This window comes from Neltuma alba, unplaced genomic scaffold (genome assembly GCF_004799145.2).
Source record: "Neltuma alba isolate B1F8T4 unplaced genomic scaffold, ASM479914v2 tig00012163_pilon, whole genome shotgun sequence".
NCBI classification, from domain to species: Eukaryota; Viridiplantae; Streptophyta; class Magnoliopsida; order Fabales; family Fabaceae; genus Neltuma; species Neltuma alba.
The window spans coordinates 293,413-305,865 of NW_021636710.1; the positions used below are offsets into that span (position 1 = coordinate 293,413).

General features: G+C 34.1%; 2 protein-coding genes across 2 annotated transcripts; one reads left to right on the forward strand and one right to left on the reverse strand.

Moving 5' to 3' along the window:
• The first annotated feature begins 2,532 nt into the window (after positions 1-2,532).
• On the forward strand, positions 2,533-3,162 carry LOC114723978 (nuclear transcription factor Y subunit B-1-like). The gene has a single exon (XM_028910245.1). It carries the CDS (start codon positions 2,533-2,535, stop codon positions 3,160-3,162), a length of 630 nt encoding a protein of 209 aa, XP_028766078.1.
• A 1,959-nt stretch (positions 3,163-5,121) lies between these two features.
• LOC114723948 (gibberellin 20 oxidase 2) lies at positions 5,122-7,812 on the reverse strand. The gene is made up of 3 exons (XM_028910197.1): positions 7,250-7,812; positions 6,411-6,732; positions 5,122-5,631 (listed from the first exon to the last, which is right to left on the reverse strand). The coding sequence occupies exons 1-3, from the start codon at positions 7,810-7,812 to the stop codon at positions 5,356-5,358; spliced, it is 1,161 nt and encodes a 386-aa protein (XP_028766030.1). The 3' UTR covers positions 5,122-5,355.
• Positions 7,813-12,453: the final 4,641 nt, after the last annotated feature.

The following is a 12,453-nucleotide window of genomic DNA, read 5'->3' on the forward strand; positions in this document are numbered from 1 at the left end:
GGTTTTATATTAAGAACTAGAAGAATATATTACTTGAATTCAAGTCTCATGCAACGACGTAATTCCCTTATAAGATTACTCGGACGCTGTTGTTCTTTTTTTTTTTGGGACTGAAGAACGCTGTTAGGTTTAACATTGTTAAAAAACAGGGTGTTGGTTTTCACGTTAGATTTGTGATTTCTTCAATTGAAAACAGAGGGAGCGCCAGAGTGAAAGGCTATTGGATCTGCATGTATTGGGCAAACTTGCAAGATAATTTTGCTGCAAGACTGAAGCTGAAATATCATCAGCTTTGGGCTCTTAGATATTGACAAGAGCTTCGAATCTTTTATGTTCTTTTATCAGTCTTGCCCCATTCAAATGCGCTCTGCGCTTCTCAGAGCGTGATGAAACGAGTATCGGCTCAAAAAAAAAAAAATTTTAAAAAAAACACTGGTGAAACTTCGTTAAATTAAAAGAAACACTTCAAAGAATGGACTTTCTTTGATAGTCATTTAAAATTTAACAATATACTTCTCAGATGCTATTTAGAGGATAAAGAGAACCGAAATTTTTTTTTTAATTATATTTCTAAAGTAGAGAGAGAAATTTTTTTATGAATATACAATTTTTATTTTTTTATTATATAAATATATAATTTTACTTTTATTTATTATTATGTTAATTTTGTTTTCATGTGTTATAATATATATTAAATAGAGATAAAGTTAAAAAGTTGTTGAATTAAAAGTTAATAAAGTTCAAAATTTTTATTAGTATGTGTTAAACATGCTAAAAATAACTTATAAATGAACGAGATAAGTATATATAAGTAAATCCTATTTATAAAACAGAAGAGAAGATATTGAAAAAAAATTTTATACAAATATACAATTTTATCTTTTATTTATTTTTGTGTTAACTTTATTTAATGTATATTAAATAAGAATAAAATTAAAAAATAAATTTTAAATTAAATTAATAAAATTTAAGATTTTTTAAAATACGTTAGAAGTTACGTACAATTAGTACGTGGGAGTAAATTGTGTGACGGGTGAAAATGAAGGTCGCTTGCTCGACAGTCGACACTCACAGTGAGGAACAAGTAGATGGTCTTCACAGACGCCCATGCAATTTAGGAACGCACTACAGTAGCTGGTGAACATGGAGAGGGCGTCCCGTTGATAACATCTTCTCGGAAAAGAGAGAGCCCTCACTAGTCCCCACTTCCTAAAAAAATCCCTATGCAATTAATAAAAGTAATTAAGGTACATTTACGATAAAGACAAACTCCTCATTTAATTTAATTTTTACATTTAAAGTACCTAAATTTCCTTGGTATCATCGGGACAGCATATCGCAGGGGGAGCACAGAAGGATAGTAGATGTACCTAATACCTCGTCCATTGCAGCGTCAGAGACTGGGATTTCTTCTCCATCAGTTTCAAGATTAATTATCTTACTTGGTCTGCAAATGTTGTTTCTTATAAGGGTATTTTGATTTTTAATATTATACTTAATTGACTAATTTAAATAGATTAAAAATATTTTTAAATTAATTATTTGTAATAAATAGGTGTTGTCCTTCCTTAAATACCTTATTAATTATGTGTGTTAGCTATAATTACTATTTGATGAGACATTTAACATGTGCAACTACTATAATGACTACTTTAAAAAAATAAATAAATATGAGAATCAAAATAAATTAAAATATTATATTTAGAGTTAAATTAAACGTCAAATTAGTTCTTACTACCTCCGATCTTTAATATAAGATCCTGTTTGATTTTTATTTTGGTCTTAAATATAAGACTCCAATTCACTTTGTCTCTCATATTTATACATTTTTTTTTTCAAAGTAGCTCTTTTAACAATGATAGTTCTAGTCAATACACTTGATTAGCAAGGATATTTTAGGAAAGACAACACCTATTTAGGACAAATAACTAACTCAACTTACTTCCTTAATCTCTTTAAATTAGTCAACTGGCTCTTATAATTAGGACCAGAGGTAGTATATTTTAAATAACTGAAAGTAGTATTAATAAAATTCTTTACCACCAATCTGCCAATAACAGTACCCCACGATGGGAGATAAAACTTCATACGAAGGGGCGGCGTTGCTAAGACGAATCAGCAAAGCAGCATGAACTCGAATCATGTTTGATAACAGCGAGAAATTATGGAAGTGTCGAATTCATTATTGAGTCAGCCATATATGTCTGAAAAATGGATCATATATATCCGATCGATCCCTCTTGTCATCAATTAAGAGAGCAATCTCTATCTTTTATAAGAAGGATTGGGTCGTGGCAAGTCCACATCAAGAGCGAGTCCCTGGGGCCTTCACCGGTGAAAATAAGCTATATATGCCCTGTTTAAATTTTTTTGGTTTAAAATTCTATTTTACTTTTACTAGTCCAATTAATCCCACTTTGCTTGCCTATTTTTATGCCCCTCTTTCAGTTCATCTTGTGTCCCATAACTATACAATATCAAATTACTCTTTTTCAAGAGCTTCATACAATACCACTCAATCTCTCTAAGATCATGGACGATGAGAGCTACAACAGTTTGCCAAATGGGGTCATTACAGGAAGCCCTGAAAGCCCCTCCCTAAAGACTTCTTCAAGCACCAACAATAATAACAATAGCAGCAGCAACAAAGAACAAGATCGCTTTCTCCCCATAGCCAATGTGGGAAGAATCATGAAGAAAGTTATGCCTGCGAATGGAAAAATCTCAAAGGACGCTAAAGAGACCGTTCAAGAATGTGTATCGGAGTTCATCAGCTTCGTCACCGGGGAAGCCTCTGATAGATGTCAAAAAGAGAAGAGGAAGACCATCAATGGAGATGATATTATATGGGCAATCACAACCCTGGGGTTTGAGGATTACGTGGAACCTTTAAAATGTTACCTTCAAAAGTATAGAGACATAGAAGGAGAGAAGCTTAATATCCCAAAACAACAACGTTCTGAGCAAAGGCTCCACCATCACCACCACCACCAAGACCAAGCTAATACTGTTAATAATAATAATTTACCTTTAACTAGTGTCTATTCTTCCACAAATCTAATTTCTCAGCCTGCCTATGTGGCTGCTGGCCAGCCCTTTACTCTACCGTTCTCCCCAAATTCTATCAAACAGGACCAGATTGATTCGGTGGCACACTGGTAAGACACATCGGTAATGTTTGATATAGGAAAAAGTGTTCTCTAGAAAGAAAATGGAAAAATGCATTACCTTATGATTGACTTATTATATATGTTGTAAGTCCATGCATTTTTCCTATTTCATTTCCAGAAAACATTTTTCCCGTACCAAACATGGCAAGTCTTCTCTTCGGAAAAAAATTACTTTCAATCTTCTTTCTATAAACAGGTATGCATGTATGAAATATATTGTTACGTTGCTTATATATACGTGAATATATACTTAAACTTTAAAACAATTTTGGTTCGTTTTCGTAATAAATGAGGAGAAGGTTCAAAGATTTGTGTTTGTCGTGTATATACATATATCGTAGCTGGCTTAGCTTGGGGCGATATATATTCTGACTAGAGTGGACATTATCAATAGTATTCCTTCTCGGACGAAGTATAGATATGTGTACATTATTAGCCATTAGATGATAGAATATTGTAAATATTCATTGATAGTGCATGTGATTGAAAGTAAATACGTGCAGCTATTTCAATTCCTTATACTTTCCTTAATCCTCACCCACTCCCCACTTTACTCCACCCTCGTGAAAATCTCTCTTTAATCATCCTGCGCATTGATCGAGGTATTTTGATTTCATCGTGACAATAATGCACATCTGTCATGAAAATTATCTCTCACATTCTTAGTTAGGACGTGAACACAAATAGTTGCCAGAGATTTAATGCCAACAGCCACATCAGCACAAGTACAAATTTTATTTCTTCATCAGATTAATTAACTAACTTATCATCTCTCTATTTAGTGATCAAGAAGGCCTCTTTTTGGAAATTTGCTGGTTGAGAGTAAAAGATAAGTATGAAACCTGTGAACACTCATTCCATTGCATGCCATCCATCACCTGAAATAAGGTTCTAGTAGTCGAACTTCAATTAAAAATCACACCAATTCTTAAATTGCTGGCTTTTTCATATCCAAGACACGTCAGAGTGTTAACCAAGTGCCCTGAAAATTTCCCTTTAAAATATCCTTACTTCTTCACCATACACTGACATATAAAGATATTGCCAAACCCAATCGATCCGAAGAACAACCTCCAAATTTTCTTGGTTAATAATGCCGTATTCAAAAGATGCGTCCGTTTAGAACCTAAAAACTGCGGTGCTCGTGAGAATTAATAGGTGATGATCTTATACGTCGATTCTGATGGTAAATGATTTTGTGAGAAGTATCCGTACTATATATGTATTCAACCCAATCTTAAGCAGAATTTAACATTTTAATTATTAGACTTGTTAATTTTTTAAATGATCAAGCACATTGTTTATTGATCAAATTAAATGCAATGATTGATTTGAAGAATTACTGAATAAAATAAAACTTCGGTTAAAAATAATGTTGTTGAGGGGAATACCTGGCCATTTTAAGGTAATCCTGAACTCGTGAGGATAAAGTGGGTCAACTTAGCTTGGCCTGCGTTAGTGGACACCTTCCAGTTGCCGAAGAGAGTGGAAGAGCATGCAAATGCTTTAGCTTCTAAGATCCTTGCATAAATAAGTGCTCCTTCATGTTGTGAATGTTTGTGGCTCTAACTTAATTGTGAGCTTCACTAAATTAAAATTGCTCTTATAGTACGATCTTATCAATTAAATTCATACAATGATCGAATATTAAGAATAAGAAATTGAAATTGCTGTGTATGATATAATAAAGATAAGTATAATTAAATTGAATGCTTTGTTATTAATCTACATGTTCAATTCCGATTAGAATTTTATTTGATTAAATAATTATTTAAGTGGGTTTTCAATATATTACTTAATTATATGAGGTTTGAAAGTACTTTATGACTTGTGAATTTTGGCTTGTTTTATATTTTATTTATGTTATATTGATATTGGTGAATAAAAACGATTTCTAAAGAAAAATGAATATGTTGGCAGACAAAACTACAAAACTATTTGCATCAACTGGAACAGGGGAAATCCATAGTTTTATTAGCTGAGCCAAATACTTGTATATACAGGATAATTACTTGTACTGCATTTGTGAGAGTCTGAGAGCATCATATATAAACTAAACCAAATACGAGACAAACCCTCCAATGCAATGACATGACCTGACCAAATTCAAAAAAGCAATATGACTAGAAAGAACTCTTAAAGGTGGGATCTTTTTGAAGGGCCCTACAAATTAAGGGAGAGAAAGTTAGTTTGGAGATTTCTGAGACGAGCGAAGCCAGAGGATGAAGCTTTCGAGTGTGGCAACATCAGCTCTGTAATGCTTCTGTGTAAAGTCAAACAAATCTGACCATTTGAAGTCTGGATACTTCCTTCCTTCTACTTCTTCTTCCATCAGATTTTCTGGGGGCCTCACTGTTTTGTCGTCTCTTGGGCTCACAAAGTATACCAATGATCTCCTCTCTTTTTCTGTGTGTACCAATGCTCTGTGCAGGCAGCTCTTGTATCTCCCATTGGACAATGCCTATCACACAGCACAGACCAATATGTATAACAAATAATGAGCGCCAAGAATAGTTGAAGTCCACTGATAAACTTTTCTTCCTTGGAGATAAGTTCAAAGTAAATCGCAGAACATATCACATCTCTGATGATAATAATACCCCGCATCACATCAAGCATCAATACATATCATATCAAGCCTTTATCCCCCCCCCCCCCCCGAGTTAATAATCCCATGAGGATCCTCGGCCATGTATTTATATACCCGAAATAAGCAAGTGTTTTTGATAGTGGGAAATTTCCCAAAAAGCTTATATGTCAATTCGCATGCATGGATTAAGTGTATACTATTTTATTATTTTTCTGCAATTAATGTTAAAGTTAACATAAATCGAATTAATTATGTTCACCCAAACTAGAATATGTGGTTTCTCTGAAATTTCAACTGAATCAAGATCGGGGCCAAATCTGTTGCTGTGCCCTAAACAGGCGCTCAACCGTTTGTCCTTTTTTAAAACTTTAAAAACCTCATTTACTACACATTATGCGTTCTGCTCATTTGTAATTTTTATCAGAGAATTTCTCCCAAGACGCCGAGAAAAATGCTGAAGTCTGCTTTCAACTGCCGTGAAAAAGTTCGTCTCTTAAAAATTATTTGTTTTACTATCTCTATCTTGTTCTCACACTGCCTGTGCTATGAACGGCTAATTATGACTTCCTTGATTTCCTCGTACGAAATAACGTGACTCTATATAGCCTCGGACTGACGTAAGTAATGAAGAAGTTTAGTGGTTAGGGTACCATGAAAGTGTCGCCTATGTTCACGACGAAAGCGTCGGGTCGGGGACGAACAGCGAGCCATTTGCCTTCTGAAAGAACCTCCAAACCTCCAACTTGGTCTTGGTGAAGAATAGTCAATGAGACTGGGTCAGTGTGAGGGCCAGTCCCAAGGGTGAGGCTTGAGCTATTACAAGGTGGATAATAATTGCACCTCATCAATGACGAGCCATCTTCAAAAAAATTTCTATAGTATAAACGATCCATTCCCAGACTAATGGCCAACAGCTCCATGATTATGAAAGATACTTCCTTCATTGCTTCACAGTACTTTTGATAAACCCGCCTATTATTCCAAAACACAAACAGACGTTTCAGAGTTAAATAATAATAAAAAATAGTTCATGTGTCTAGTACAGGTGACTAGTGCATCAATTAAAAAGAGAAAATTAAACGCAAGAAAGTGAAAGTGGGTTTGCATGTTCAATCAAGCACTTTATGTGGGCTATGTGATCGTGAATGGGTCCAAGTAAAATTCATAGATCTCGGCGGAGCATGAGTGGAAACAGGAATAAGATAGCTAGCTAGGCTTTAAATTCCACGTAACAGTTTTTTGTCGGTCCCTTCTCCGAAAGAGCCAACTAGTAAGCGAGATCAATCTCGTCACTAGCAGTCAGAAATTATAAACAGGATCGGTTTCGACCGAAGAGTTTTCATGTACTAGACAATAACATCATTGTACCATCTTTACTCCCAACAGTAATTGTCTAAGTAAGAAGGGGTTGGGTGAACTATGGTAAAAAAAGGTGGCGTCATATAATATAATATACTACGCTGATGATGAGGTAATTCATTGAGCTTACCCTGTGTTTTCGAGTTCTTGACCTAAGACAGACTTAAAGTAGTCCACAATTTCGGAGTTGTGACCGTCGTTTTTGTGATGATACTGAAAAGAAAATATCTCTTTCCATGGCAACTTGGAAGTATAGCGATCTGCATGAGCACCTGAGTAGCCACATGCGCTTCCAGGTTTCCTTCTAGCACCCAGCTTCTGGTGAAGAGGAAGCTTGAAAATGGAGTCGAGTTCATCATAAGCCGCTCGAATGAGCTCCGGGTCGACCCCATGGTTCGTGACTTGGAAGAAGCCATGCTTCACACAGGCCACCCTCACAAGCTCAGCCGCACTCACTATGGCTGCCTCGTCGCCTCTCATGAACCCACTCAGGTCCACGAGTGGCTCGTTGAGCTCTTCATGTTGGGTTCTAGCCAAGTCACCAGACGGCCAAACGAACTCATCGGGCATTTTAGGTTGCTTTTGGAGCAAATCAGAGTCGAAAACCAAAGCCCCATTATTCTGCTTCTCAGGTTCTTCCGATGCAACTGGGTTTAGCAAGCCAGTGGCGGCACTGATGGCACTAGAAGCCATTACGATAGACATTTGGACTTGCACAGACATCTCAGGGGACATAATAGGCTATATATAGAGAGCTCTTGGTAAGTTAAAGTTTCGTATCGCCTCGCATTCACACACACATATCGATCGAGTTAGTCATATTAGACACACATATTGTCATTTCACAATAATAGTGCCATCTTTTTTGTATCTGCGTCAACGACACCACGTAAAGATATTCAGTGATCTCAACCCAGTTCCCTCAACTCAAGGGTCACACCTACCTTCCAATTTCATACAAAGCATAAGGCTTGCGTCATTTAGAAAAGTGAACCGAGAGCGAGAGGCCATCCCATATAAAATTATAAATATTATCAGTAGAATGAAATTTATGACAGATATTTAAATTATTTATAAGGTACTATGAATAATGTAATTCATTTTTTAATTTTATGCCATGTGTGAGAAATTAAAATGTATTTCATTATTAATTATGATCGTTTTGGTTTGATGATACACGCACACACATTGAGATATAGAGAGAGAGAAAGCAGGTAAAATTTATAAGAAGCGAAGGAGCAAGAGAGAAAGGAAAGGTCAAGGGCCGTCCGTGGGAAAGGTCGAAGGACGAAATGAATAATTAATGTGGGAGATAGACGGAAGCCAACAGCTGGGCCGAGTGGACGCCCATCCTTTAGCAGTCCCTTCTGTCACTGTCTCTTGTTTCAAAACACCAAGTTAAAGGATAGACATTGCCGATATCACCATGCAGATATTATTATTAAATTTCTTAAATAACGACGTTAAGTTGGATGTTTATTATAATTTACTGATTTATATTGATTGATGTTGCATATGTACGTATATAGTACTCCCTCCTGTCTTTATTATAAGGCTTAAATAAATAAATTAAGGATAACAAACAATTAATTAAAAATAATAAATAAATTAAAAATATTTTTTTGTTTTAAAATATGCTCTTATAATAAATAAAAATAAATAAAAGAGAATATATGGAGAAATGTGATAAAAGAGAAATAATTAAAGGTAACATTATTGAAAAAATTATATTAAATGTTAAAACAAACCTAAATTAAAACTTATAAAATCAATCACATCCTTCCTAAATTTTGAAGCTTATAAATAGGGGCAGTGAGAGTATTACAATATTGCTGCCGAAGTGTCTTCATTCCGGACGAGGGTCTGATAATTTAGAGTACTTGAACTGTTTCTGCTTCTGTCTAACATGAAAATATCAAAAAAGAGGAGCATAGTAGTGCTGATTCTGGGTTTTGCATATCAGATATCGATCACCATCTCAGGATTCTTACCGCCAACTTATTAAAATCCAATCTGAATGCATTGATTGAGATTGAACATAATATCAGACTTGCATGCATGGACAGCTTTTCTATTACACGACACGCATCGAGGATGTCACAGCCCCTCAGTTTGTCTTTTTGGTCATCTTCTTTTTTTTTTTTTTAACCATGTTCTCTCTCTCTCTCTCTCTCTCTCTCATCTCTATCCCCGCCTCTCTCAGTCATTCAATTTTCCGACAATAAATTTGTTCTGAAAATCATGAACTTCCTCATCACAAAGAAATTAGGAAACGCGACAAACATGTGAAGATTCTTCCTGATGCCTTAAAAGATCATGGCAGATTTAGAAGTCAATTTCGACGAGAATCAATTTCCAAATTCCAAGACTTGTTGCTTGTGTTCAGGGGAAAGTAAAAGGAAAAAGAGGCAGCACAAAGCATCATGTGAGGATCCATCATCATCCTCTTAATTGGGGTCATTTTAATTTGACCATCTGAATAGAAATAACTTATTACCTCCGGTTCTAATTATAAGACCTTATTTATAGTCTGTAAACAAAATCTTATAATTAGAACTGGAGTTAGTATTTAACTTTTTAATTAGTTGAAACATAAGCATCAACTATTTATATGGTTTGGCATCAAATCAGCAATCAGAAATAGTTCAATTTTGGTGCGTAATTGATTGTGCCATCTGTGTAGGTGTTATTATTGTGATAGTTCTGGGACCAAAACTTGGAGATCCCTTGCAGATCCCAGATATATGTATATTTACGAGTCATGTCTTAATTGTTAATGGCTGCAATTCATTGATGATGGCCATGAGTTAGTGTGCTTGCTGTCTGTTACACGAGAGACATGGGGCCTCTCCGGAAATTTCGAAAGATTTTTTGAAAATTACTAGAGACCGGTCAGAAAGCAACCATTTGTCCATGGGCCCAGAAGCCCACTTCCACTTTGAATTTATAAAATGATTTCATTTATAACTTTTCTTCACAAAAGTACTACCAATATTTTTTATATTATTTCAATGCACACGTACTTATTTTTAATAATTATTCAAGAGAAAATTAAACTCTCAGTCCTTATAGTTATAGTGAGTTTTGAATTAAACTCCTATATTATTATTATTATTTTTTTATCAATACACTCCTTTGAGTTTAAGCCGTTAGTTTGATGAGTTCAAGAAAGCAGGTGTCATTAATGTTACTTCGACGCAGAGGCTGGTTGTGAAGATGGACGTGTTTTAGTAATGTTCACGTCAACATCCTTCGGGCATCTTCTAACGGTAGGGGATCAACATCACTGTCAACTCAAACTTAGGGCCTGTTTGGATATCCCAAAACCGTAGTTTCAGAAGCACTTTTCTGCAAAACGAGATAATCTCCTCCACATATTTACTTCGTAATCCGTAAAAGCACTTCTGAAACTATGGTTTAGTTTCTATCCAAACACACCCTAAAGGAGTGTATTAGTTAATATATATATATATATATATATATGTACCTAATTCAAAACCCCATGTAACTATAAGGACGAGTTTAATTTGCTCATTATTCAATATCCACTATCATTAACTAGTTTAACATGCTGTATATTCTCGAATATTAATAAATGGGAGCATATATCTGAAAAAAAGGGAGCATGTAGCTTGTGTGGCATACTTTTTTTTATCATAAATTAACTCAAACTGGATTTTGTTTTTATTATGTACTCTTACGTAAGACGTAGTTATTAAGTTAATTTTAGTTTTAAATATAATACCACTTCTTTATATTATCAATTTTTTTTTAAATCACCCCTATTGATATTTTCTTAACCATAATCAAGTAGGAGAGAGAATAAGAATATTAAGAAATATGATTATAGTGATTTATGAAAAATATATCATGTTTTTTAATAATTAACTAATTTATCTAATTTTTTAAATTTAATCAAATTAATTAAATTGAAAGTTAAAGGGGTATAATTTTTAGCCAGGTTTTTATTAGATATAACTACAACTATAATAACGCACCCTCATACATACTTTGCAGGCAGAATCAATACCTTCTCTTCGCAGATAAAAACATTTCCCCTTTTGCACGATAGCATCCCTCCATTAGCATTTAAATCACATGCGTTCATACAATATTATGCGATTCAACCAACACTTTAAATATTTTTTTTCCATGTATATCTAGTATCTTAAAATAAATAAAAAATATTTTAAGATATCTAATGTACATCCATTTAAAATTTTTGAGGAATTAGTAACGAGTTTAAAAGTAGTTTTAAAAAAATACTTAAAAAACATAACTGCTCCTTAAAAAAAAAATAAAGGGTATAATCATTATCGCAAAATATTTTAGAGTGTTAACATGTCTGAAAAAATATTTTAAAATGTTGAATGAGTAACAAAATATTTTAAAATATTGAAAGTATGTGAACAAATACTTTAAAATACTAGATATAACTTAACCAATTACTCTTCCTGTTTTAAATATAAGATTTATTTTATAATGTAATTTATACTATAAAGTACTTAAAAATAATCCGATCTGTTTTGATTAATATGAGAGAAAATGAATCTTATGTAACAACATGTCTCCAGACTCTATTGTAATTAACTAGGCCAACACTAGCCACTTGATATAGCGCCGGATGAGGTTAGAAGGAAAATGACGAAAATGATGATGGCGGAGGAGATGGTTCACGTGGCTCGGTTGTCTCTACATCTCGTCGGCGGGTCATACTGCCACATAACCCATACACTTTTGGCGGGTGAAGGGTCATTCTGGACGCTTCAACGGCGTCGTCATCCCCTCTCAGTGTGCATGACCACCACGTGTCACGCACGTGAATACCCCCACCCTTGGCTGCTCTGGCATCATCTCATTGTTTCGACAAACATATCTTTTGTTTCCGACATTGACTTCTGATTATAACAATACATCCCCATCCCCATGCCCTCTCCTCCATCCTTCCTTAAATAATTGGAAGATATGGCATGAGGTCAATAAAAAAATTAATTATAAAATTTTTCAATAGATTTCGGAGTAATTAATTTTTTAAAAAAATTTGATTGCAATTTCTCTTAAGTAATTCAACTAATTATTATTTTGTATTAATTATTATTTGACAATCAATATTAGGTCTCAAATCTCCACTTCTAACCTCATGACTATGACAATTAAGGATATTGTAAACAAACTAATATATACTATTTCAATCCGAAATCTAGAAATTGAATAGTAGGTTTATCTCAGTTCTAACTAAATATAAAATTTTAGTTCCTTTTGTTTTATCTAAAATTTGTAATTTTTATCTTAAAATGATCTCTTCTAATTAACATATTAAAAATTTTATTATCA